This window comes from Plutella xylostella, chromosome 20 (genome assembly GCF_932276165.1).
Source record: "Plutella xylostella chromosome 20, ilPluXylo3.1, whole genome shotgun sequence".
Lineage (NCBI taxonomy): Eukaryota > Metazoa > Arthropoda > Insecta > Lepidoptera > Plutellidae > Plutella > Plutella xylostella.
In genome coordinates this window covers 7,879,720-7,906,098 of record NC_064000.1, presented here as the reverse complement: position 1 = coordinate 7,906,098, position 26,379 = coordinate 7,879,720, and the positions used below count along the sequence as shown (strand labels likewise).

The 26,379-nt window shown below is 40.8% G+C and overlaps 3 protein-coding genes across 3 annotated transcripts; all 3 read right to left on the bottom strand.

Moving 5' to 3' along the window:
• Positions 1-933: 933 nt before the first annotated feature.
• Positions 934-10,988, bottom strand: LOC105388363 (venom serine protease). Its single transcript, XM_048628343.1, has 12 exons — positions 10,938-10,988; positions 9,811-9,889; positions 8,533-8,673; positions 6,322-6,448; positions 5,123-5,232; positions 4,616-4,696; positions 4,083-4,203; positions 3,862-3,925; positions 3,330-3,463; positions 2,832-2,983; positions 2,301-2,343; positions 934-1,090 (listed from the first exon to the last, which is right to left on the bottom strand). Exons 2-12 carry the CDS (start codon positions 9,883-9,885, stop codon positions 954-956), a joined length of 1,185 nt encoding a protein of 394 aa, XP_048484300.1. The 5' UTR covers positions 9,886-9,889; positions 10,938-10,988; the 3' UTR covers positions 934-953.
• Positions 10,989-13,779: 2,791 nt separating this feature from the next.
• LOC105388737 lies at positions 13,780-15,883 on the bottom strand. Its single transcript, XM_011559694.3, has 4 exons — positions 15,771-15,883; positions 15,018-15,155; positions 14,316-14,433; positions 13,780-14,076 (listed from the first exon to the last, which is right to left on the bottom strand). The coding sequence occupies exons 1-4, from the start codon at positions 15,876-15,878 to the stop codon at positions 13,859-13,861; spliced, it is 582 nt and encodes a 193-aa protein (XP_011557996.3). The 5' UTR covers positions 15,879-15,883; the 3' UTR covers positions 13,780-13,858.
• A 6,588-nt stretch (positions 15,884-22,471) lies between these two features.
• On the bottom strand, positions 22,472-25,371 carry LOC105388738. Its single transcript, XM_048628258.1, has 5 exons — positions 25,221-25,371; positions 24,827-24,924; positions 24,342-24,482; positions 23,870-23,987; positions 22,472-22,625 (listed from the first exon to the last, which is right to left on the bottom strand). Exons 2-5 carry the CDS (start codon positions 24,920-24,922, stop codon positions 22,549-22,551), a joined length of 432 nt encoding a protein of 143 aa, XP_048484215.1. The 5' UTR covers positions 24,923-24,924; positions 25,221-25,371; the 3' UTR covers positions 22,472-22,548.
• Positions 25,372-26,379: the final 1,008 nt, after the last annotated feature.

Genomic DNA, 26,379 nt, shown 5'->3' with positions numbered 1-26,379 from the left:
GATTCACCACACGGCGTCTACAATCTTCATCGCCATCACCGCGCTGATCAACCTTGGCCAGACAAGGTTCTTCCTCCCTCTGGTCTCCTGCATCGGATATCACCATGTCTTCTTCATATTCAGTGGAATCTCCATCCTACTCTTCTTCTACGTAGTATTTAATGTCCCAGAAACAAAAGTAAGAGAGGTTGATGAAATTTATGATGAGTTGAAGGAAGACAATGGTGCTATTACAGAGGATGAATCGGATATGGTGTACCCTCAACTGCAAGACGCCATTTTGAATGAAGGTTCTGCGTATATTCTGACTCCGTTCATGAGCAGACGGATGTGGAATCGTTGAAATTAATAAGGGAAATTAGTTTATGCCTAAGGATGTGTAAATATGTATACAATTATAAATAAGTAAAGTACTTATAAAACTAGGTGGACCTCTAAATTACTATTAGTAATAAAATTTTGTATCAAATATTGTTTCCTTTTTACAGTACCATTTTACCTTTTAATAATGATGATTGATGATAGATCTATCGATGCACTAACATCTTTATGAGAAATCAGTATTTTAAACGATATAGGTAAGTACCTATTCTTACTTAACTTTATGGAATATGAGACCACAATCTAAGTAAATACTCACGTAGAAATATACGACCTTATACTTACTTGGTCTACATTTTACAGTTACTGCGTGGCAATAGAGCGACACACATTTTAAATCTATAACGCACCCATTTTTAACTAAATCCATCGGGGGTTAAAAAACTTCATTGGTTTTAGACACACTTCAACTCTTCAACCCATAGAACAACGCGCACTTGGGTTATCAACCAAATTATCACACCCATAGACTTAGTATACTAGCGTAAGTATATACTAAGTCTATGATCACACCATACCTTTCTTGTTGGAGTAAAAAAAAAACAAAAGAACATTGCTCAGACATCATTCATTTATTTCCTGCAATAGTTGACGCCGGGCGTGCTAGACACGATCCAGGACAGTAACTCCGTGACCCTGGCGTTCACACTGGGGGAGGTGGAAGCACAGAACTTGCCGTAGCTGATGATGCCCACGAAGTACTGGAGCCCTATATGTATACAAACCTATAACGATAACGCACCCATTTTCAACTATTTCCATCGGGCGTTCAAAAACTTTCATTTGTTTTAGATCTACTTCAACCCTTCGATCTTTCATGTTGGTGTGCTTTCAACCAAACCATACCTCTCTTGGAGTAACATGTCATTTTTACGAAATACACATTTAAAATCTATAACGCACCCATTTTTTATTAAATCCATTGGGCGTTCAAAGAGTTTCACTTGTTTTAGACACACTTCAACCCTTCAACCACGCCACAACTAAATCAGATAAAAAAAAACAAATGAACATCATCCAAAGTCAATTTATTTCCTGCAATAGTTGACGCCGGGCGTGCTAGACACGATCCAGGACAGCAACTCCGTGACCCTCGCGTTCACACTGGGCGAGTAGGAAGCTCAAAACTTGCCGTAGCTGATGATGCCCACATTAGATTTTTTAGAGCGTGGCCATAGATCTACACACAGAGATACACATTTGAAACCTATAACGCTTTTTTAGTAAATCCAGCCAGGGTTCAAAAACTTTCATTTGTTTATTAGACACGCTTTAGCTGTCGCTGTATTTCCTGCAATAGTTGACGCCGGGCGTGCTAGGCACGATCCAGGACAGTGACCCGCGCGTTGACACTGGGGGAGGAGGAGGCACAGAACTTGCCGTAGCTGATGATGCCCACGAAGTACTGGAGCCCTATATGAATACAAACCTATAACGTACCCATTCCATCGGGCTTTCAAAAACTTTCATTTGTTAAAACCTGCGTACAGACCGGCCAAACGAACGCCAATGAACGGGTTTCGTTGACCTTCGTTGCTGCAATCTGCCCTGTATTATGTATGATAAATATTCATCGTTGGGCGTTCGTTGGGCGTTCGTTGGGCCGGTCTGTACGCAGCTTTAGACACACTTTAGGGCTTGTACACATAACTGCGAATTTGTTTCGCATCAAAAAGCCGTTTCAACATTCAACCCCACCTTTATTACTTCTATGACCGAACCTTACTTTCTGGTTCTTGGAGTAGTAAAAAAACAAAAGAACATTGCTCAGACATCATTCATTTATTTCCTGCAATAGTTGACGCCGGGCGTGCTAGACACGATCCAGCTCAACAACTCCGTGACCCTCGCGTTCACACTGGGGGAGGTGGAAGCACAGAACTTGCCATAGCTGATGATGCCCACGAAGTACTGGAGCCCGTTGTTGGCTTGCGTGTAGAGGAGAGGGCCGCCGGAGTCGAACTGGTGGAAGGTTTTTATTAGTTTTGTACGGTAGAATTAATAATAAATAGGATTATAGCTTAGTTTGAAAGGAGCCTCTTCAAATAACGTATCAACTGTACCTTATATAGTACGTTGGGCACACCTAGGGCATTTCTTTGAACCAGCATCTGCCACGAAGCACAAGTTGTAGCACAGAACGTTTTAACGACAAATTACGCACGTGCGTCAAATACTACAGCCAGTACGATGAGGTTGTCAGCTCTAAGTGCGCCAAAAAATTATAGTTGACACGTCACTAAATGAAACATTTCGTGAGCTCGGAGATGAATTGAGTTATGCTGTGGTTATGCTATAGGAAGCTAGAAGTTGACCAAAACTATTCCGAACATAATTAAGCCTGGATCTTTCTGTCACAACAGAGATTGTATGACATCTCCTGCCTCCTGAAAAGGGAGAACCCTGCCTAACATCCTCCTCCAATCGTCTTATTATGTTAATGTCTTCACCTGACAAGCGTCCTTCCCAGGAGTATACGTGCACATCTGCCGGCTGGTCAGGGAGCTGTAGGTCCGCTGGCACGTGGACTGGTTGATGACGTTCAGGTTCACCTTCTGAAGAGTGGGGGAGAGCGGGCCGCCCGACTCCTTCGTGCCCCAACCTGGGTGGGAGATACAGGGTGTTGATAAAATGGTATTCAGAATTGGGAGTCATACAGGTGTGGAAAAGGTTTTTTCGGGAAAGCTTACAGGTTTCTTAGGGGTACCAGTGTTTTGGAGTTGCTGATTGGTGGAATGGTGATGCTGGCTTGTTATGAATTTAACGAGCTTACTTTGGACGCTTCAATTTAATACAATACTGGATTCCATGCCGCTGTTCCAACAATCGGGATCCGTCTGCTGTTATTGGATGAAAAAGGCTGAGGATTGACAGCAGCGTTGTGTTGCTTCTTAAGAGAAGCCTTAGTGGAGCTATCAGAATTAGCCAATAACATATGATTATAATACCTAGAGCAGTAACAATGGCGCCTGCAAAGTCAGTGGTTCCGTAGTTGAAGGGCAGACACACGGGGCCCACTCGCTCGCTGAACACGATGTCGTACTGCAGGCGCAGGATCGAGATGTCGTAGTCGAATGTGTCACTGCGGATTAAGACGAAGAAGGTTACATAAGATCGGTGGTGGTCGTAAGGTCAGTCAGGTAAGGCTGGTTTTTGGCAACAGAGAGAGGGTTAAATCTAGCGCGTGATATTTACATATTTACAATGAGAAGGTTACGATGAAGGAAGGAAACCTGCATATTACGTAGATTTAGCACATTTATTATATGGATCAGTGTTGTGGGTAGGTAATTTTTGAAGCTTATGATGGAAGATTACACCTAGGGAATATGCTCAAAATTTCAATAATCAGGTACTTACACCCTCACAGATAATAATAGAAGGATAGTCAGAAAACAGGTTTTTACTAAGCATTGCTGTGATGTGCTGGATGTTAAGTTTAAAAGTATATAAATAATGAATTACATGTAAAAGACTTACGCATTATAATTTGGATGGATCAGAAATTGGGTTACTGGGATAGACTGGGTGGCTGGGGATTCTCCTGAAAACATGATACAAAAATTAAAGACTAGTGTCTGTAGACAGATAGCCATTAATCAGAGGTTAGATGAGAAAAATGGTATTTTGGTATTTCTTGAGATTGTTATCCAGAAGTAGATGAACATTTGGATGCTGTTAAAAGCAAAAACTCCACCTACCAGTGTTTTCAACATTATGGTCCCCCACCACAGCATTGATATTCGCCGCGTCCATATCCTGCATGCAGTGGGCGGCCGTGACCACGTAGCGCCGGTCGATGATGACCCCCCCGCAGTAGACCTGGTAGATATTGGGATAAGGCATTAGCAAACAGCAGGATTACTTTAAACATACATATGCACTCACGACTGTAATCCCCGAAGGGGTAGTCAGAGGTGGCTCACAAGAGCCACCCACTTTTCGCAGCACATTTGTACTCATGTGATAGGTTGCGAACCATATCGCCGTTTTGGAATAAGTACAATGCACTAAGGATTTAGGATACACATCTAGAAAGTAGATGTGTATCCTAAATCCTTGTAACTTCCTCACGATTATTGTACTTAAACTCCTTGATTGAAAACACAATTGAAAGAATTCATTGGTACAGACCAGGATTTTAACCCACGGCCTCTCGATTGAGAGGACGAGGCCTTATCCATTACGCCACCACCGCTCTTTCAATAGAATATATGTATACACATGTAGATACCTGGTAGATGCGCTTGTCGTAGATGCCGGCCATCATGGGGTACTCGTTGACGCCTGTCTCCGTGCCGCCGACGATGCGGTTCTGGGGAGAAAGTTGGTTGAAAATGCGAAGAGGTAGGTGATTTTGGTGAGACTGATGTACTTATACAGGACTTATAGATCTATTTATGTATTTACTTAATTGTTAATTGGAACAAATAGTACACAATACAACTCGTGCTTAGACTATAGTTACATAGGTCTTATTCTAGTACCTTGTACTAGTTTTATATGTAAGTATTCATTCACAACATTTGCCAAAACTTTTCTATATCTAAGAAGTATGAAGATGGAACAGTAGCATACTGTTGGTACATAAATAACACTGCTTGCGAGCTTCTTAAAAGGTTTACCCGTGGGTATTTTGGGATAAAATCAGCCCATGTATTAATCTAGGGTCTCTGCTGATGCTGTAGTATATGCCAAGTGTTAACCTGTAATAATAGTAACTGTAATAACCGGCACTCACCACTTTCCTGTACCCACAGCTGCAGGTGGGGGCGGGGGCCGGGGTCCGCGGTTGCGCCGTCAGCGTGCAGAAGAACTTGCCGCCGGGACTGTTCCTGGCCGCTTGGAGACCTGGAACATACTTGTAGATAGGTCACAAGTCCCTCTGACAACAATATATTATAGTCTTCTGAGCTCCTCACCAATAAAATTTCTACTTCTCTAGAGAGAAGCTGATTCAACTCAGGGTTAAATATTTGTTTCACTGGCCTCGTTGCATAATACACTTCAGTACCTAACTGAATCTCTGAAGGACACCAGTTCGATTTCCCGCTAGGCTTGCATAGGTATTTATTGAATCAGAGATGATTAAAATGTAGTCTGTTAGAGATTTATCTTGAACATAATATATATATAAAAATAAAAATATTGAAACCATGCACTGCTGGACATAGTTTTCTCCTAAGTGCCCGAACACGCTGTCTTCGGTCTCCCTCATCCAGCCACTACCAGCCTATGGATATGTCGCAGGCAACTGGTTTAATCTCCTGTTTGATTGAACCACTAGCCCGTTCATTGGATGGCGCTATTCAGTTGTATGACTAAAGGACAACTCGTCAAGTCGTTGATTGTAACGTTCGACGTCTTGACTGAACGTCATTCAGCGAAGTCGTTGAATGGGATATAGTATAGCAACTTTGTAATGTCTGGTTAGGGTGACCATCACCAGACAAGAGTCAACAAAAAGACTATGTTACAAAGCTCTTATCTCACAAATTAACTAAACAATAACAATAAACGTTCCTTCATATTGTTGTTCATAATTATCCAGTTTCGCCACTTTTTTTCTTTGAAACTATCCGCCCGCGGCGTAATAATAGGTAAATCCATGTTGTCACACTATTTTAACACAAATAACGCACTTTAAAGCTAATTTATTTGCAAAAAACTAACAATATAGGTGCTTTTTGTGTCAGCTGTTAGCTGTTAGACGCCATATTTGTTTTATTCACCACCTGACTGATTTTAAGTCAGCTAACTAGTTGGACGTTTTGTGACGCTTGTACAATCAACGTTCGGCCTAGTCATACAATTGAACAGCGCCATCCAATGAACGGGCTAGTGGTTCAATCAAACAGGAGATTAAACCAGTTGCCTGCGACAGATATACAACGTCGACAGTATAGCGGAGGGCGTTGAACGCTACGTAGGCTGACTTACCGACGCTCAACTGCTGTCCTTCCGAGCTGACCGTAAGGGTTCCCCTGCCGCAGTAGGACTGCGCGCCGGCCAGCGTGGGGTCTCCGGTGCGGGAGATGAGCAGCCGGTCCAGGGTGCAGCCCGTCGTCTGGTAATTAAAGGAAAAGTTTAGTGAGACTGGAAAAACCTTTTATGGTAAAGCAGTGAAAGGAAGCGATAAGCGGTAGAGTAAGTAAGTAAGTAACTACCTATGTAATACGGCTGTCGCTACACGGGTTCGTTATCGACGTCGATAAACTCGTTTAATGCTCGATCCCTTCAATCACAGCGCCATATTTATTGCGAATCGTGATATAGTGATGTTTATCTACGTCGATGACGAACCTGTGTCCGCTACACAGCCGTACTACCTGCTTATTATCTACCGCTGCATGATAAAATGAGCCTTAATTCTAGCGTACAGTTGCGATTATTCATCATCTCACATAATTTTAGCCGCTCGGCCCCGCGGTAGTTAGCTACAATACGGTCACTTACGTATGGCAGGTCGATGTCGGAGCATTGCAGCTGGCAGTAGTACCCCTGGGGGCAGGCGGCGATCCAGCGGCAGCTCGTGCTGGGCGGGTAGGGGTTGGAGTAGTACGGACTGTACTATCTACATACTCTATGAACGCACTTACTTGCCAGTGTCGTAGTAAGGACAGCGGCTGCATGGATTCGTTATCGACGTCGATAAATACCTTTAATACGTGTTCCACCAATACCAGCGCCATATTTATGGCGAATTGCGATATAGTGACGTTTATCTACGTCGATATCGAACCCGTGTAGTGGCAGCCTTACTACCTAGTTACTCTATGAACGCACCGTTGTCACTGTGTCAACCGCATGCTAAAATAACCACAACCTCTAGCATACAGCTCTGTATATTCCGCAACGCATTGAATTTTAGCCGCTCGGCCCCACACTAGTTAGCTATAACAGGGTCACTTACGTATGGCAGGTCGATATCAGAGCACTGCAGCTGGCAGTAGTACCCCTGAGGGCAGGCGGCGATCCAGCGGCAGCTCGTGCTGGGCGGGTAGTTGGAGTAGTACGGACTGCACTATCTACATACTCTATGAACGCACTTACTTACCAGTGTCGTAGTAAGGACAGCAGCTTCATGGGTTTGTTATCGACGTCGATAAACTCGCTTAAGACAGGTTCCACCATCAAAGCGCCGTATATATGGCAAATCGTGATATAGTGACATTTATCGTCGATGACGAACCCGTGTAGTGGCAGCCGTACTATCTACTTACTCTACCGCTGCATGATAAAATGAGGCTAAATTCTCTAGCGTAGCGTTTATTCTGCAACGCACAGAATTTTAGCAGCTCGGCCCCGCGGTAGTTACTTATAAGACGCAAATATATGGAACTTACGTATGGCAGGTCGATATCAGAGCACTGCAGCTGGCAGTAGTACCCCTGGGGGCAGGCGGCGATCCAGCGGTAGCTCGTGCTGGGCGGGTCGGGGTTGGAGTAGTACGGACAACGGCTGCTACACGGGTTCGTTAGCGACGACGATAAACTCGTTTTATGCGCGTTTCCCCAATACCAGCGCCATATCTATGGCGAATTGCGATATAGTGACGTTTATCTACGTCGATGACGAACCCGTGTAGTGGCAGCCTTACTACCTTCTTACTCTATGAACGCACCGTTGTCACTGTGTCAACCGCATGCTAAAATAACCACAACCTCTAGCATACAGCTCTGTATATTCCGCAACGCGTTGAATTTTAGCCGCTCGGCCCCGCGCTAGTTCACTGTAACAAGGTTACATACATATGGCAGGTCGATGTCGGAGCACTGCAGCTGGCAGTAGTAGCCCTGGGGGCAGGCGGCGATCCAGCGACAACTCGTGCTGGGCGGGTAGGGGTTGGAGTAGTACGGACTGCGGCTGCTACATCTACATGGGTTCGTTATAGACGTCGATAAACTCTTTTAATGTGTGTTTCGCCTATCACAGAGCCGTATTTAAGTTGTTGAATCGCGATATGGTGAAGTTTATCTATGTCGATGACGAACCCGTGTAGCGGCAGCTGTACTACCTACTTAATCTGCCGCTGCATGATAAAATGAGCCTAAATTTTCTAGCGTATTTCTTTTTATTCCGCTACGCATTGAATTTTAGCCGCTCGGCCCCGCGGTAGTTACTTATAAGACGCAAATATATGGAACTTACGTATGGCAGGTCAATATCAGAGCACTGCAGCTGGCAGTAGTAGCCCTGGGGGCAGGCGGCGATCCAGCGACAGCTCGTGCTGGGCGGGTAGTAGTTGGAGTAGTACGGACTGTACACGTAGTACTCTTGGTTGGGCTGGACCTGGTAGGGCAAATGGGGGCGGGGTTTTATTATAAGTATTTTTTAAAATGGGTTTTAGGAGCGACGAAAGTAAGCTAAGATAACAATTAATTATTGAAACATTATCCTAACTAATATTATAAATGCGAAAGTAACTGTGTCTGTCTGTCTGTCTGTCTGTCTGTCTGTTACTCTTTCACGCCAAAAGTACTGGACGGATTTGAATGAAATTTGGTATACATACGGTTTAGACCCTGGGAAAGAACATAGGCTACTTTTTGTCCCGGAATTCCCACGGGAAAACTTTTTAAGGCGAAGCGAAGCGCGCGGGGACAGCTACTTTTTTATAAAACCAATTTACAAGTGCACATGAGTACTGCCCTCTGAACTATAAAACTCTGTAATTCAGAGAGAGTTCTCTTCCAATGATCATAATTTCATTACTTGTGGTTATAAAAGAAATTTGAAAAGATGCTCATTGCTCAAGCATCTTTTTTCTCCTTAGAGCCTTTAATGGTACTTAGTAGAGTATTATTTCATTGACTAATAGGTCATTGTAAAATTTTACTTCGAATTACAAGGTTTTATTTGATTAGGGATGCAGTCGAGTTATCCTAGAATGGAAGGATGATAATGAATGACCATCCGCATTAGCATTAGTAACACATAAATCCCAAAAAATGTGCAATAATCTCTCTTATTTAAAAAAACATGAAACTATTGATATAAGTGATCGATTTTAGCATGCAGATAGTTATGATGACGTGCCAGCGCTATAGAAAACAAAGCCTCTATGAAATAACCAACATTATGCTCTATATCTTTCTGTAAGGTGAAAATGGTCGTGACCCGGTCATATCTCCCGAACAATCGATGATGTTAGTACATGAGTTCTCAATCGGAGACACCAATCAGTGAAATTTAGAGCACCCTCCGTTCAACTAAACCAACTACTATACACAGGTAGGTGACCCAATGTTGTAGTGGTTAGCAACCCTGACTGCTATGCCGAATTTCCAGGGTTCAACGGGGGTCCGGGGCAGTTATTTGTTACATGACAAATATTTGTTCTAGGGGGGGCGATTATTTGCGAGTTTTCTTTGGCGAGGCCTATGTCCTATGATCATTGGCTCATGATGATTATTATGAAGCACTTACATTAGTATAGTAGTCACACTGGCCCAGCACTGAGTTGGCCAAGCTGATGAGGGTGGGCACCACAGCCAAAATCATCGTGCTGTAAATGAATAAAAAACATACATATACAGATGAACTTCCTCTTTTTTTCGAAGTCGGTTAAAAAATAATTTCTTTCTATTCTATGTTATACATAAATACCACTACAGATATTTCCCTCCTTAAGATTACTATCGACAATCGATTTTCAAGAAGTACTTATTATTAATTTATCATGGAGACAGTCATGATGACGTAGCAAGACTGCTTTCCCAGTAGGCAAACGGTTTAGTATGCCGAGAATTCACGGCTTGTAAGTAAGTACAAAAAATATATTTAACTTTACCTTTAAGGCACCCGTTTAAGGGGCCGTCCATTAATCACGTGAGGTCGTTTTTCTAATTTTTTGACCCCCCCTCCCCCCTGGTGATATTTGGTGAGGTTTGGGACCAACCCCCCCTCCCCCCCCTTGGATCACGTGTATTTTTTGGGAGTCTATGTAAAGGCTATTTTTGACTAGAAAAAATATAACGAAAATTGCGTTTTGAATTGAAACGCAACGGCGGGCGAGTCAATCAAGGTAAGGCCCGGGTCTCCTATTTACTCCGTAGGTCGCGTCAAGTGTCACCGCCGTAGGCCGCGTCACAATGCTCATTATGTCTACGCGCCAACGTCGGCGTGTGAGGGAGACCGCATCAGTACATTTCTATAGTGAGCATCGTGACGCGGCCTACGGCGTGACGCTGGACGCGACCTACGGCGTAAATAGGAGACCAAGGCCTTATACTACAAATCGTTCAAATTTTTGCGCCCTTCAAAATTTCGGTTTAGAAATACCTAGCGCTTTTTGGCAAAAAATTAATACACGTGATATCTAACGAGACCCCCCCTCCCCCCACGTGATGTTTCGTGAGGTTTTCCGTACCCCTCCCCCCCTTTTGAGCCTCACATGATTAATGGACGGCCCCTAAGTACTTCATTAAAGTTAAATATCCGGGAACATTCAGCTACTGACAACAACTGGCTAATCCCTTCACTAACGGTAACAAACCCTAATTAAATGAAAGTAAATTAATAAGTAGAAGAAGTAAATATTAAGCAATACATACCATGTATAATATTAGCAGACACGTCAATAGATACTGAACAAACTGTTATCAAAACCGAGCACTCGTTAAACTTGAAAGAATTTTAAACACCACACTAAACAAATAATTATTTATTTGCTTACAACCATTTACATGGCAATACACGATATTCAGTTAAAACACTTGCACGGGATTATTCCATTAACTTATTATTATTTAATTTATGGCACTTATTGAAAGTTTAATTTCCTAGGATCCAAAACCGAAATATTACAACCTTGTCACTATAAAAATCCTTACAAAGGCTTTGGGAATTTTGCAAAATCGCGGCAAAATAACTTTAACTGAGTTTTCACTAGCAAAATTTTCCGACCTTATGGCGAGTTTTCCCGCTCCTTGTTTGACAGATCTGTGCTACAAAATGGCTACAGATTTGTTTTTAAACCTCATTAATAAAGTGACAGAGATAACGTGAATCGGGGCGGCACCATTAATTACCTATTAGAACCGAGATGAAGATAAGGCTTTACAGGAAAACATTTTGCGGAATAAAAAATTGACATTCACACTTAACAATTATCCAAGCCAGGTTAGGACACTTCTTCGGAGGTTAGAATTTTCGGGATACCCAGGTATATAATTTATGGGTGGCTTGCTACTCCTAGATACACATAGAAAAAATCATGCTTACCTGTATAAGGGCTTCATATTAAAAGTGTACCTATTGTACTACAATTTTAATTCAGCAAAAATCTGGACAGTATGAATTAAATTACGGAGTATGAACCTGCATACTTTTTAACGTAAACTCATCTATTCGCAATGCTGAATTTCCCAAAAGGTATTCTTATCTTTATCAGTCGGCAATTTACTGATAATAAAATTAAAACATTATCAATTTAATCGATAAAATAATCATCATTTTGATTCATATCGGTCGGAAACTATCTTGTTATTGTATTCCGAAATCTTTAGATCACATCAATGGAAAGTAATATTTTTCATGTGATTTAGATTCTAAGAACTTCTTTTATTCTATCAGACAATGTCAAGGACCTTTGATTAACAATACGTAAATTGTTAATCAAAGTAGACGATAATTATATTTTTTAGCAAAGATTATTTTCTTTAATCTAAGAGTTGAAGTGCTAGAGTCATTAAAAAAACAGTTACGCTTGTTATTTTAGTTTATTCTGGAAGTAGGTATAGTTCCTGTAGGTACTTGGCTTTCTCTAGTGGCACCTTTACTTGTCCTCGTTTTCAGATCATTCGTTCTAGCGTCTACTGTTACGTCCTCATATTTTTGGTGACTCTTTGTCCATCCCCGTGTACCTGAGTACTTGGCAATCATTATGATACTTACATCACACATGGTCTGGATCAGAAAATATTATTGTTGGACCTTTCTGAAGCTCCACACAGCTCTCAATTCTCGGCCATAGACTAATAGTCTATGCCTCGGCCTTCCTCGTCCCTCCAGTGGTTATCTATTTAATTTATTTAAACACTTTATTGTATACAAAACATAGTTTTAAACAAAATATAAAGTTAGAAATAGTAAGTACACATAGGTAGGCTTATAGCCAAAAAGCAATTTCCTCAAGAAAACCCTTGATTGATGGAGATTAGTTCTCACATTTAAGGTCATCATCCAGTGGCATCCCAGGTTTTCCGGTTTAAATCTCATGCTCTATCTCATGGCCTTTGAGGTTACATTTTGGCATTGTTGTTTTTATTTAATAAATCTCTCTTGAATATGGTATCATGGTATTTATTTGACATGCAAGCGATAAGAAGTGACATAGTACCGCTGAAACATTCGTGCTTCAGTAAATAGAATGTTTTCTGTCGGAGATAACAGATGAGGCTTGATTCGATATTTTTTGCCAATTTTCAGTTACCATATTTTTATGAGAAATCTTATTTTGTTGATTATTTATTTATTTATAAACACTTTATTGTACACATATACAAGCAAAGATAAAAGAGAACAGTTACAACTAAAAAACACATTATAACGTATACAAAAGCGGGCTTATTGCCGAAAAGCTATTTCTTCCAGCCAACTTTCGACTGGGTGAAAGATTTAAATAACATGCATTCGTAGTAAGTAGACAGAGATGATGACAAACACTAGACTTAGACACTAGTCGTGCCATCTTCACCCCAGAGTTTGCCTCCGTGGTGAGGGATTTGCCAGTGAAATAGTTCCCAGGGCGCCACTCATGAAGAGTACTCCTTTTGGGCACCCCAAAACTACCAAATAATCAATCTACCCTTTCTGATTTTTTCATTACTTTTGATGCTTAGATTGCATAGTCGGTTATCGTTACGTTTTAATTAGTTTCTACACGAATTAGGCTATCGATATTCACTGAATCCGGCTGCTGAAAGACAGTGAGGCCAGCTGAATAATCGTGCGGGCGACGAGTATGACGCTGGTGTATATTTGATTGTATTCACTTATTAGCCTTGTCTTCAGCTGAATTATTGTCAGATGTCGTGACGAGGACGATGCATCGAAACGTGTTCATTTTGTAAAACTACTGCCGTATGTGGGGTTTGTTTTTAGTTAAAAGAAAAGTATGAAAGTTATGTTTTAACGAGTAGCGGTCGCGTGACGCATAAGACTTTTTTGGAGAGTCTGAGGGGTAACAGCCTAGCATGTAGGTACTACAGTCAGCTTCATTAATACATACTGAAAAATACAGTAGTTGACTGAAAAACTCATACAAGTTTCTATCACTTCAATGTTACTTGAAGTTGAAGAGCATGATGAACTTAGGGCTCTTAAATGAAATAAAACAAACCAACTACTCGTATGTTCACCAATTCAACTACGAAGGTATAATAACAACAATTATAAGTATTTACATTCTTTAATCTATTACCAACATGAAACAACTCTTAAATCGTCCGTAATTTTCGTTATACATTTCAAATTATTCATAATCATCATTTTCTTCTGAACTTTTTATGTCCTCACTTTGATTATATTCTTGATCAGATTCTTCTGGAAGCTCTGGTACCTGTGGGACCTGTGGGACCTCTGGGACGCCTGGTTGAGCATTGAGGGTCGGGCCAGCTGGGAAGTCAGGCCCCACACACGATATCTTGCACAGGAACTTCCCGCCTTTAGAATTCTTCGGTGCTACAAGGGCTGAAAGTTTGATGTTAGTGCAGTCAACGGGTAAGTATAATGGCCACTGTTTTGAGTATGTGTAATATGAGGAGAAGAAATGGCGGAAGAAACTCTGTTAATAATCATACTTGTTACACGAGCAATGAAAAATTTCCACCAAATTACTCCTAAACGGCAAAGTCTACCTTAATGCCGAAATGAACAAATAACGGTAAAATTTTAGGTCGAATAAATTATGAAATCTAATCTGAACTCACCGACGCTCATCTGTGAGTCCTCGGAGAGCTCCTGGATGGGGCTGGAGCCGCAGTAGCTCCTCGGGACCTTGACCTTGGAAGTTTGCACCGAGAGGTGGTCTTGGCCGCAGTTTTCTGACTGAAAAATTATAATTTTTAGGTGTTTTTGAGTCATCTTTAATTTTATAGAGAAAGATAAGATCTCAGTTGTAGAAATTGGATGTTATTGGAAACGTATCTTTTGCAGTGACGCTCCATCTTGTGCTGTAACTAACAGGTATTGGTTGGATAAGGAAGTCCGAAAACTTTACAATATTGAGGCTCTTTGATTTTGCTTCTCCATAAAAAAATGCTTGGTTACTTTTTACTAAGCCGTTTAGATTTTTTCCTGAAGCACAGACACACAGTTCAGAATGGCTAGCCCCTATTTTGCAACACTATATAATAAATAAATAAATATGTGGGGACATCTCACACACGGCCATCCAACCAAAAGCTAGGCAGAACATGTGTTATGGATGTCGGACAGCTGATATATCTACACAAATACTTAGATAGATACATACTAAATATAAATATCAACACCCAAGACCCGAGTACAAATATCTGCGTTTAAACAAATATCTGCCCCAGCCGGGAATCCAACCCGGGACTTTCGGCATTCAGCACTCAGGGTCACTAACCACTTGTACGTGTAATCAGGGTTATAGTTCCTCCACTCACCTCAGGCATCTCCACCCGAGGGCAGTCCAGCCGCACCCGGCCGGCGACGCAGGTGGTGAACCAGTTGCAGTACTTCTGCCCCCCGTACGAGCCCAGCGACTGGCTGCTGTAGATGTAGTACTCGTCGCCTGGGATCAGCTGGAAGGAGAATGAGGATATTTAGGGTGGTTCAGTATCTGGGTGCCTTTCCACTAGAAATGTGGTGTGCAGCTATTCGGTGCTGCGCGGTGCAGGGGAGTCGAGAAGTTGACATTGTAACGATGCGACGCCACCTCGACGCCCCCTCGACTGAAGCAGTGGGTGGGGTGTCAGGAACTCTGGTGGCTGATCAAGCCGGGGCCAGGCACTCCAGACATGTGTATTATTTGCCATATCCAATTACCGTATCCGTATCGTCAACGCGTACAATGATCGCATATGTGGACGGTTAATGATATGCGTATCTCGATACGCCGTTGTGATACGGCCTGTTCTACGAGTATGTCCTGTCCTGGTTTCTGTCCGACCATCAAAGGTGACCATGACTATGGTGAAAATACGGATACGGATTAAATCGGAGGCATCCACAACTTGATGCGGCGCTTGATACAATATGATCGGGCAAATGATGACTGACTGGACTGAATCTCTGCACCCCGTTGAAGGAATAAAAGTAAACAATGGCTCATCAATCATCGCTCGACGACGCAGCACTAACGTAGCGCATGGCATGGCTGAAGTGGAAATGTTGTATAAACTCATAATAATACTTACCCATTTAGGGAAGTAGCCCGCCTCCCCGCACTGGTCCACGAGGGGCTGCGCCTGTGACGTCACCACGTGGAGAGTGGCCACCAGCAGGACAAGCGCTTTCGAAGTCATTTTTACTAGAACAATACAAATGATTTTAATTTATAGGAATGCGAATTCTGATACTGCCTTGTGCGATTTTCAAACGCAATGGAAATAGTGAGAGGTAAAATACCTAACAGTCAAGGAAATAATGAAACACACCAGTAAAAAAAAACATTTCCAGAAAAATCAAGCAGAAGAACCACAAATTTTATGTAAGTACTTATGGGATTCTTAATTACCTATACAAAACATAACCCTAAAAAGCACCAAATCTAAAAGCAATATTCTGCAGTATAGTTGTTCTATGGTTCTAGACTAAGCGTCGCTCAGAAGCGTCGCATTTCTCTCGTGTAAGTATATGCTTTAGAGAAATTTCTAGAAAGTTCATGAGTAAAATTTCTTACGCCATCACTTCACAACTGCCTGTAGTCCCGTTGTCCCCGTAACTGTGTCCCCGTGACGGGGACAACGGGACGTCATTATATTTTCGGTCCGTTGTCCCCTTTGCGGGCAATAGTGAACGGGGACAACGGGCTGTCAAAATTTTACGTGTCGTTGTCCCTTCCGAATTCTATTAGCACGAAAAGGAAAAAATAAAATGAAAAAAAAAATGTTACATGATCGGCTTTTGGTAATGGGCAATGTCCGAAAAAATTCGACAAGTCTCATAATTTTTCTGATGATCGGAATATCCTCAAATTTTAGTAATTTTATAAAAATAAAAACATTTCAAGTTTCACAAAACGGGGATTTCACGGACTTTAGGACTTTTTCCATCGTCTCAATAAGCAATAAAAAAAATATGACAGGTATGAATGTTCAAAAGGGTTGTGTAGTTACGGAATCTCTCATTGGTTGACTGATTTAGAATAAGCCAATGAGAGTTTTGCAAACAACAATCTTATCTGTGCTTTTGTTTCGCGGCAGTATTTCGTCGTGCCGTTAGCGCATCCTTTAAAATTTACACGTTCATCAAATTATTATCAACCAGGTTAGTTATGAATTGATCTAAGCTAAAAGCGATTTGATGTGAAGATATTATATAAAATTCATGAAATAAAAAATATACTTGTGTTTCTTAAGGTTTATTTTGAGAACGGGGACAACGGGTCTGATTTTTTATTTTTTTATTAAGTGCCGCTGTCCCCGTTGAGGAGCTCACGTCCAACGGGGACAACGGGCCTGATTTTATTTATTTTCTGAAAGTACCGTTGTCCCCGCTTAACGGGGACAAGAATTACGGGGACAGCGGGACTACAGGCACAACTGCTTCAATATTCATAATTAATTCCTATCCAACGATATTTCCTATCACATGATATTAAATAAATAAACATAAGTTAAAAACATTACCCTCCTTCTTCGCCAATCGGGTAAAAAAGGGTGCTAATACAGGGTGTGATTTTAATGTTTCCGGAAATTTGGACCACCTTATCTATGGTCAAACTGGACTCAAGAACCGTGGAAGTGCAATTTTACAAAGTTTATTTTAAACATTTTTATAAGAAGCATTCATTCAATCTTAAAATAATAATAAAAGTATAAGTAGGTACTATGAGAAAGCCTTTGATTCTATTGAGCTCTGGGCGATGCTTCAATCCCTTCAGCGGTGCCATATAGACTATCGCTATATCGAGGTGTTGAGATGTATGTACAATGCTGCCACAATGTCAGTTCGATTACACGAACATAGCACAAAACCGATCCAGTTGCAAAGGGGCGTGAGACAGGGAGATGTTATTTCTCCGAAACTGTTCACCTGTGCACTGGAAGATGTTTTTAAGCTTGTAGAGTGGAAAAGACTGGGCATTAACGTCAATGGCGAATATATCTCTCATCTACGATTTGCTGATGACATAGTTATTATGGCGGAAACGCTGGAGGAGTTAGGCGAAATGCTCACAGACCTCAATGATGCCTCTAAACAAGTTGGGCTGAAAATGAACATGGACAAGACAAAGGTCATGTCGAACGAACATGTTTCATCATCGCCCGTAACTGTAGGAGGTGTCACCATCGAAGTTGTCGATCAGTATCCCTACCTAGGACAAGTGATCCGATTAGGTAAATCCAACTTCGATAAAGAGGTAGCTCGTAGAATCCAACTCGGATGGGCAGCGTTCGGGAAATTACGACACATCTTCACTGAAAACATACCTCAGTGTCTGAAAACAAACGTTTTCAATCAGTGCGTGTTGCCAGTGATGACTTACGGAGCCGAGACGTGGTGCTTCACCAAAGGGCTTATCCACAAGCTCAGAGTTGCTCAGCGTGCTATGGAAAGGGCTATGTTAGGCGTGTCCCTGCGAGATAGGATTCGTAATGAAGAAATCCGCAGGAGAACTAAAGTTACCGACATAGCCAAAAGGATTAGCACGCTGAAGTGGCAATGGGCTGGCCACGTAGCCCGCAGAGCCGACGACCGCTGGAGTAGAAAGGTTCTGGAGTGGAGACCCCGTGTCGGCAAACGGCGTGTCGGTCGCCCCCCAACCCGTTGGTCTGATGATCTGCGGAAGGTAGCGGGAAGCCGCTGGATGCAGATGGCGGGTGACCGTTTGGGGTGGCGATCGTTAGGAGAGGCCTATGTCCAACAGTGGACTACAGAAGGCTGAGAGAGAGAAGTAGGTACTTATATAGTGGATAAAATACTTGGGGATACTAAAAACACCTAAGTATATTAAACTGTTCACTCATTACGGCAAACAATGACCACTCATGAAAAAAAATCACTCCCTATCACGATTAATTACCTACAATAAATACCTTAGGTACGAGTACCTACTAAAATCAATATTTGATCAGCTGATATTTTACAAGTTAATAAAATTTTAAAAACACTTGAAAACTTCAGTGATTAGCCTCTAGGTAACACGTTTTGGCAAAAACAAAACTTACCTTTCTTTTGTGAAGTCGAGCAAATACTATGGTAATTTCGCGACCAACATCTGGTATATAAACCCTAATTAACATAACGATTGTTTTTTCCCGGCATAATTATTTAGTTTTTATTCTTTAGTAGACAAGTCTCTGAACAGTAGCTAACTAGTGAAACCAAATTGACGAATTGACATGTAGTGACGTTTTTAAAAACTAGCTGTCTCAAAGAGTCTGCGCCACCATTTGGCCACCATTGAAGTCTTACGGCAAAAGCAGGAACTAAACTACTTATCCATAGGAACTGACAGTGTCATCTGACACAAGTCTGTCATTAAAATTTAGTGCTGTGAGCGTCTTCGGACTTCAGTGGTGGATCGGACTCTACCATAGAAAGTAAATAAACTAAATGTCTCATAAGTTATACAAATATACATATACTTCAGCTCTTTCATGTGAATTTGTTGTTTTCTTAAGGGCTTTAATTAATGCACCATTAAATATAGTAAATGGCCCATCCCTAAGTAACTAGACCTCTTAGGTACAACCAACTAACAATTTGAGTACCTATTTATAAATACTATACCAATAGCTTTACAAATACTAATGTGGTATACCACGTTAGTATTTGTAAAGCTATTGTAATGAATACATATAAGTACAAACATAAGAGCATAAAATTTGACACTAGTTTTACGCTGCTGGAAAATCTATACTACTAACTACTTGCTTAATTTAGAGGAATAACAAATGGCGAATAACAGAACAGTCAATTGTTTTCGGACAAAAACACAACATGCGTCTAAATATGCGTGAGCCATTGTGAGATTTTTGAGTAAAAATTTACCTGAAAAGAATAATATAATATATACTTAAGTACTTACCGACTTTGAATACTGTAATCTAAGGCGCTCAAAAATTATTTTTTTTTATTTCAACAAAAACTTTTACACTATTCTGACAGTTATGCACCAATACAATAGTGAAGTGACACAATAAATAAAAAACAGCCTATTTATAACTAAGTACTACTAAATATTTACAAAAGGTATAAGTACAGTATGTACGTACAGAATAATATCAAACGAAAACATTTAAAACCAATATCAATATACTACATAATTTTACACTATCAAAATGGTATAGGTACCTACATACTAAGCCGAAACCTCCGTGTATAGCATGTTTCCATAGAAACTTTGCTGGTCACGTAACTTTTATACTTACCCTTTTTGCAACACTCTGTATAATACCGGCAAACCATTTGCCAATATTTTTAAGTATAGCATCAAATCTAATTACCTACCTAAATCAATTATGAGGAATTATGAATACTTAGTACAAATAGGTAGTATTTCAGAGGTCTACAGTTTTCAGTTTCACAGTAGCCAGTTGACGAATGACTCTACATAACGACTTCTGTACCTGTGTACCTACGTGCCACTTGCAAAGATTTTTCTATTCTTGTCGAATACACTTGCTTCTAAATAATAATCCTCCAAAACGAGACAAATGAACAGTTTGTTCGTCACTGCTATTGTTTCAGACGTATCCTGCTGAAACTCTGCTGAAAACGTTATTCATAAAACATTGTCGTTCGTTTGTTGGAATTTTGCATAACTCTTGACATTACCTAGACCAATTTTGTGCCTCTTGAAAACCGAAGCAAACTAGAGTTAAGAATACAATACTTACCTGTTGACAATATTATAATGTTAATAAGCTACATAACACTAGTGTCTAAATCTAGAAGAATTCAGAAACATCCACTGAAATCTGAGTGATTCTTTAGAATTTTTACACATGAATTTAGACATGAAATGGTCGCACTGTGGTTATGACTCTACGTGTTTCGTCATTTTTTATTCGTATGTAGTACGCTCGGTTTCAGGAGGGATACTCTATACTGACGAAACACAAACGAACGAGAGCTGTCGTGCAACAAGATAGAGTGGTGGCTCGCGCAGCTGCGCTTGGAAACTTAGTTTTCAAATATGACAGCATGTTGTGAATGAATAAATAAATAAAATGAAAAATTTCGTCATATAGAGTGACCCTCCAAACTCTCGTCAAATTCAGCGCGTGCACTTTATTCTATTCTCTGTGGGGATGTAAGTACCTGCACCTGGCTCTCTCGAGTGGAACCTTTGTGCATATCCCCAAGGTCTAAACTGCCTTCCTAAGCTTGGACCATTTACCACCACGCTGGTCCACTGCGGGTTGGTGGGTTCCCATATCTTGATGTGCTAGATCTAGATATGCAGGTTTCCTCACGATGTTTTCCTTCACCGTAAGAGCGATGGTATATACATTGTACTTAAGTTAAAAGAACTCATTGGTACATGTCAGCGCCGGGATTCGAACCCGCATCTCTGGCGTGAGAAGCGGGCGCTTACCCGACTGAGCTACCACCGCTCTGCGCGTGTACTTATTATAGGGTGCTTTCGTTTACACGCGACCTACAGTTCCCCTATGAGTAAATCTGCCTAAGCATGTAAGCATTAAATATAATTAAGCTTAGCGTCCAGATTCATATTTAATTTTCAATGAGAAACTGGCGTTTGTACCGGTTTTTATAATTTGGGTGCCTACCTATAAGCCATAGGAGGATAACAAACATAAGCCCACTTACTATAGATAGATAGATAGAGATAGATCTGGTTTAGACCCGGCTTTAGACTACTGATTTGTATGAAAACTCTAGACTATGATGAGTTCTCAACTAGTACTATTTTAGTCTACCTTTTAGAATAAGGGACTAACTAGATATTATGAATATGTATTAAATACAACACACACAATACAACTTTATTGAAAAAACACACAATATACATTGGGTTCCGCTCATCTCGCATAATCTTTATTGACCAAAACTCATTTCGCATAACTCGTATGGTCTAAACTTTTTTGGCCGAACCATCACTTTGCCAAGACTTATGTGGCATAAGGCTCGTTTCGTCTAAAACTCTTAAGGCACAATCTTTAAACACCTAAGTTTCGTTTGCTCAAATTTATGTTCGTCTATACCTATGTATAATCTTGTTTCTCCTAATGTTATCTTAATAAATAATATATTAAGTGTGTAGTAAATGTACAAATTGTGGTATTTTTCTCCTACATCCCGAAAATCACGATATTGTATGATCAAAAAATCGAAAGTTAACGACCAATATAATTATTACAAACCCCATGAGATCGAAACCTAAAAATAGGTGCGACGACGAGCAAAGCGAGGAGGAGCGTGTTAGGTTAGGCACATGTTCATCAAAACCAAAGCGGAGCGCAGCGAAGCGGAGCGAAGCGTTTTCCAAACAGCGGAAACAATACAAGGCACCAGTTTGCGCTATGTAGGGAGACGCTCCGTCAAAGTTAAAGCCAAACGAATATTATTACTTTGTATAAACCTAATAAAGCTATGCCATAGCATTATTAGGCTATTCAAGATTTGGCCATACCATTATTAGGCTAAACAATGTTATGCGAAATAACTTTTTACTAAACGAGATTTATGCCATACAATTTTCGGCGTAACGAGACTTTGACCAAACGTTACTATGCAATACGAGATTAGGCAAATAAATCTTATGCCAAAAAAGGTAGAACCATATACATTAAATAACAAAAAAGAGTAAGCACAATAGGCGGTCTTATCGCTAAAAGTGATATATATGTATTATTAGAATATATGTTAGGTATTCATGAATAATTTGGAGCAAAAAAAAATTAGAAATAAAACACAAATAGAGTAAATTTATCCATTTACTTATGATTTTTATTTTATTTTTTGAGCCTAAAAGTTGCAAACGAACAATAAACACACACACTAGTATTTTAATGCAAAATTACATGATGTTTGACACTGGAAGTGACCACCCTCGGTGTCCTCCGGGGCTTGAAATGCTGAAAAATACGATAATATATTAATTACTTAGATACGACCGAATGGCGTAGTGGTTAGTGACCCTGACTACTGAGCCGATGGTCCCGGGTTCGATTCCCGGCTGGGGCAGATATTTGTTTAAACACAGATATTTGTTCTCGGGTCTTGGATGTGCCCGTAAAATGGCAATAGGCCCGCCCCCTATTACATTGGGACTAACATAACACTCTGGCGAAAAGTGGGTGCAGCAATGCACCTCTGCCTACCCCGCAAGGGAGTACATTAGTACAAGGCGTGAGTGCGTGTTTTTTTTTTTACTTGGATCTGATATAGTAATAAAACAGTTATGATACACAAATGTAGTAGTAAGAAGAATGATCACGGTGGTAAAAGAATAGGCCAGTCAGATTAGCGTCCGTCGCTGACTGCCCAGGATGCACCGGACCGAACGCATATAAGGAAAGCATATTGATCTACCTACTGAAATCAGGGTCTTGCCTTATTTGTTTCATACAAATAAGGCAAGATTCTCAAGATTTTTAAAAAAACATTTGTTAATTAAAATCTAGATACCTATTGTCTGATATTTAAACAAGTATCAAGTTAAATTTATTGTCAAGTTTCTTAAAAAATAGAATATAATATAATTAGTTTATTAAGAGTGAAGTCTGAATCCACAGACAAACCAGTAAACTGGTTTTGTGGGTCATTATTAATTGTACTGTGTTTTTTATGTTTACTTAATAAATACATTGAAACAAACAAAGGCGCTTCGCCCACAGAGTCGAGACGGCGTCAAGGCAGCGTCCCATCGGCGCAGAGAACAATGTCTCGCGGGGAATGTGTCATTTAGAATGTCAAGTTCTCGCCTTGCCTGCACCTCGCCCGCACCGCGACTCCGCCTCGACTTCTGCAGTAAGCGTCTTGGGCTAACATATAGAAAATATAGAGAAGGCGCGCCTCTTTGTCGCGACTGCCGAGACGCTGCCTCGACTCTCATGCAGAAGGCTTACTTCGTTTACCCCAAAGGCTAAGTGTGTTTTTAATAGCATTCGGATTTTTTCAAGCATGCGGGATCACACGCCAATTTCTCGTGTCCCACGTGCGTATTCCACGCATTGCAATAAATAATTATAACTATGAAAATAACACTTTTGCGAATGTCACACGTGCGAAGCAACCCCGCGTTCGTGATGAAATCCGCACGCTATTAAAAACACCCTAAGATTTCCTCAGATGAAAAACAATAATAAAAGGCGCTTACAAACTCCCATGACGTTTCCGTAAGATGCAGTGCTGATGGTCTGGTTTCCGCAGAAGCTCTGAGGGGCTAGACTTGTAGCTCTCTTGATGAGCAGACGATCGCGTTTGCAGAGGTGAGACTGGGGACAATATTCATACGTAAATAAAGGTGGACAACGTGGCATTTTAGGTCTTTAGCATAATACAGTTAAAAGAAGGTAGGTACCTACTTTTTTTTATTAAAAATGGCATAAGTGTCCGTGATTAACGCGGATTACGGAATGGAAAAGCGGATTGTCTTCGAAGAATTAAAATGTTGACTTTAGGGTAAGTAGCTATATGAACTCTCTATCCACCGGCCGTTCTCTCTTGACAGCCATAGTTTCTTATACCGGCGTTGCAAAAGTGTTTGGCTTAGAATACCACTTTTTGCGACACCCTGTAGAGTTCTTATCTCCCACCAAAACGAGTTTTAAGTTTACTCTCAAACGCACCTCAGGAATGTCGACGAAGGGGCAGTCGATGATGACGTCAGCGCCGACGGGACAAGTCACGAACCAGTAGCAGAGCTTCTCCCCCTTGTAGCTGCCACCGCGGGGGTTCACGAAGATCAGGCCAGTGTCTACGGGGCCCAACTGGAAGCGGAGGTTTGTTGTTAAAATAATATTTTTGCAATCTTGTGTTGTCTTCATCACAACCCATCACGCCCCTACGGCGGCACGGATCTCCTTCAACTGAAGGAAGGGTTTTCAGGCCTAGTCCACTACGCTGGCCTAGCTTGTGCTGAGACAGTTGTCGACCCGACTGTTAGATGTTTTCAATCTGCCCAAAGGGGCTTTACGACTGCTATACTAATGAGGAAGCCTAAAAGATACACTAAGTATATGAGGAAGATACACTATATGGGTCAAATAGTTAAATGGACAATGGGTTATTAGGTGGTTATTAGCATTAAAAGGGGTATGCAATAAATACTTACATTCTGCACATAATGGTCATCAGGCTCGCATGGGTAGTCACTGTTTGCCGTTGACATGGAAGCCAGCACAGCCAGAAGGAACCATTTCAGGAGCATGTCTGAAAACAAACGCTATTACAGGGTGGAGTTCTGACAGTGAAATAAGTAGATAGGAAGAGTACCTACTACTTATACTGTACTAAGAAATAATGAACAATTTTACATGACAACAACATGTACAAAAGAATAGCTTATAGCGATCTCTCCCTGATCCCAGACAACCTTCCATAGGTACATTGACATACTTACTGAGCCAGACTGAGAAACTTTATTATGTAGGTAAGTATATTTTTTTTGCTAATCCTAGGGTTAGACCTAATTTAGGAACTATAACTAATCTAGTACTTTAACTTACCTGATTATTAAACGAATTTCTAGGTAAACAACACCACTTCACGATAAATAGGAAGTAGACAAAAGATAATGTTCTAGAAACACCCAAAACAGATGACTGGACCTGGCGGAGTGGCAAACACACCGAAATATTGGGGCTTTAAAAACATTCATTATACTTACTTATTTCGTGTTTTCCCACTTCTTGTTTTTACTTACGTAGAGTCGGCGATTCGTTCTACTTCGAAAATCCATGTCTGCATTTGCAATTATGTACTTATTAGCATAACACCTGTTTTCCTGAGACATTGCGGTAGCGTGTTTTCACTACTTTTTAAAATATATTGATTCTTTCTTTGACTTCTACAGGGTGTGGTACACCAGACGCGTCCTTTATTCTCTATCGTTGACCAGCAAAGCAGTGTTTTATTTATTTATTTTATTTTATTTATACTAAATTTACAGATTCAGTCGAAATAGAACGATACGTTACTTAATTGCGGGACAATCAACTGTTGATAGTTCAGAATCTGTCTTTTTAGTATCTAAGATAGAAAATCAGACTTTAGATAGCTATCTAAAGAATATCCAGCTGCTGGTGTAGGGTTTTCCACTGTGATTGTCACCACAGATTAGCCGTCACCAAATGCCCAGGATAGGATAGGATGGGACCTCCTGAAGTATGTATAAAGTATAGTCACTCGGGGCGACACTCAAAGTGGCTCCTTTCGAGCACCCCAGAAAATACTAGAAATGTCGTCAGGAAAAGATAAGAAAATATGTACATTGTCCGTTATAGCTAACAACAGTATAACAACCGTGAAACTGATGTGAAACTGCGTCACTGAAAATGAATCTTACCTTGAGTAATTACGTCATACTGTCTGCAGCGGAGAAGAAATTGTAAAACAACACACTGACAGACTCGTATGACGGAGTTTTTCAATTAGCCATGCATGGAGTGGAGGCCATGGGACTACAAGCCATCGTAGGTTGGGACGCCTTTTGCCCTATACATCAGCATTAAAGTTGGCGAAATAAACCCAATATTATGACATTTGATCAGTAGGTACCTCCTGTAGATCAGTATTTTGGTTACCTGTTAGCAACATTAACCATACTCTTCTTTAGCAACCGAAACCCTAACTTCATAGGTAAACATTATAATAAAATGATCTACA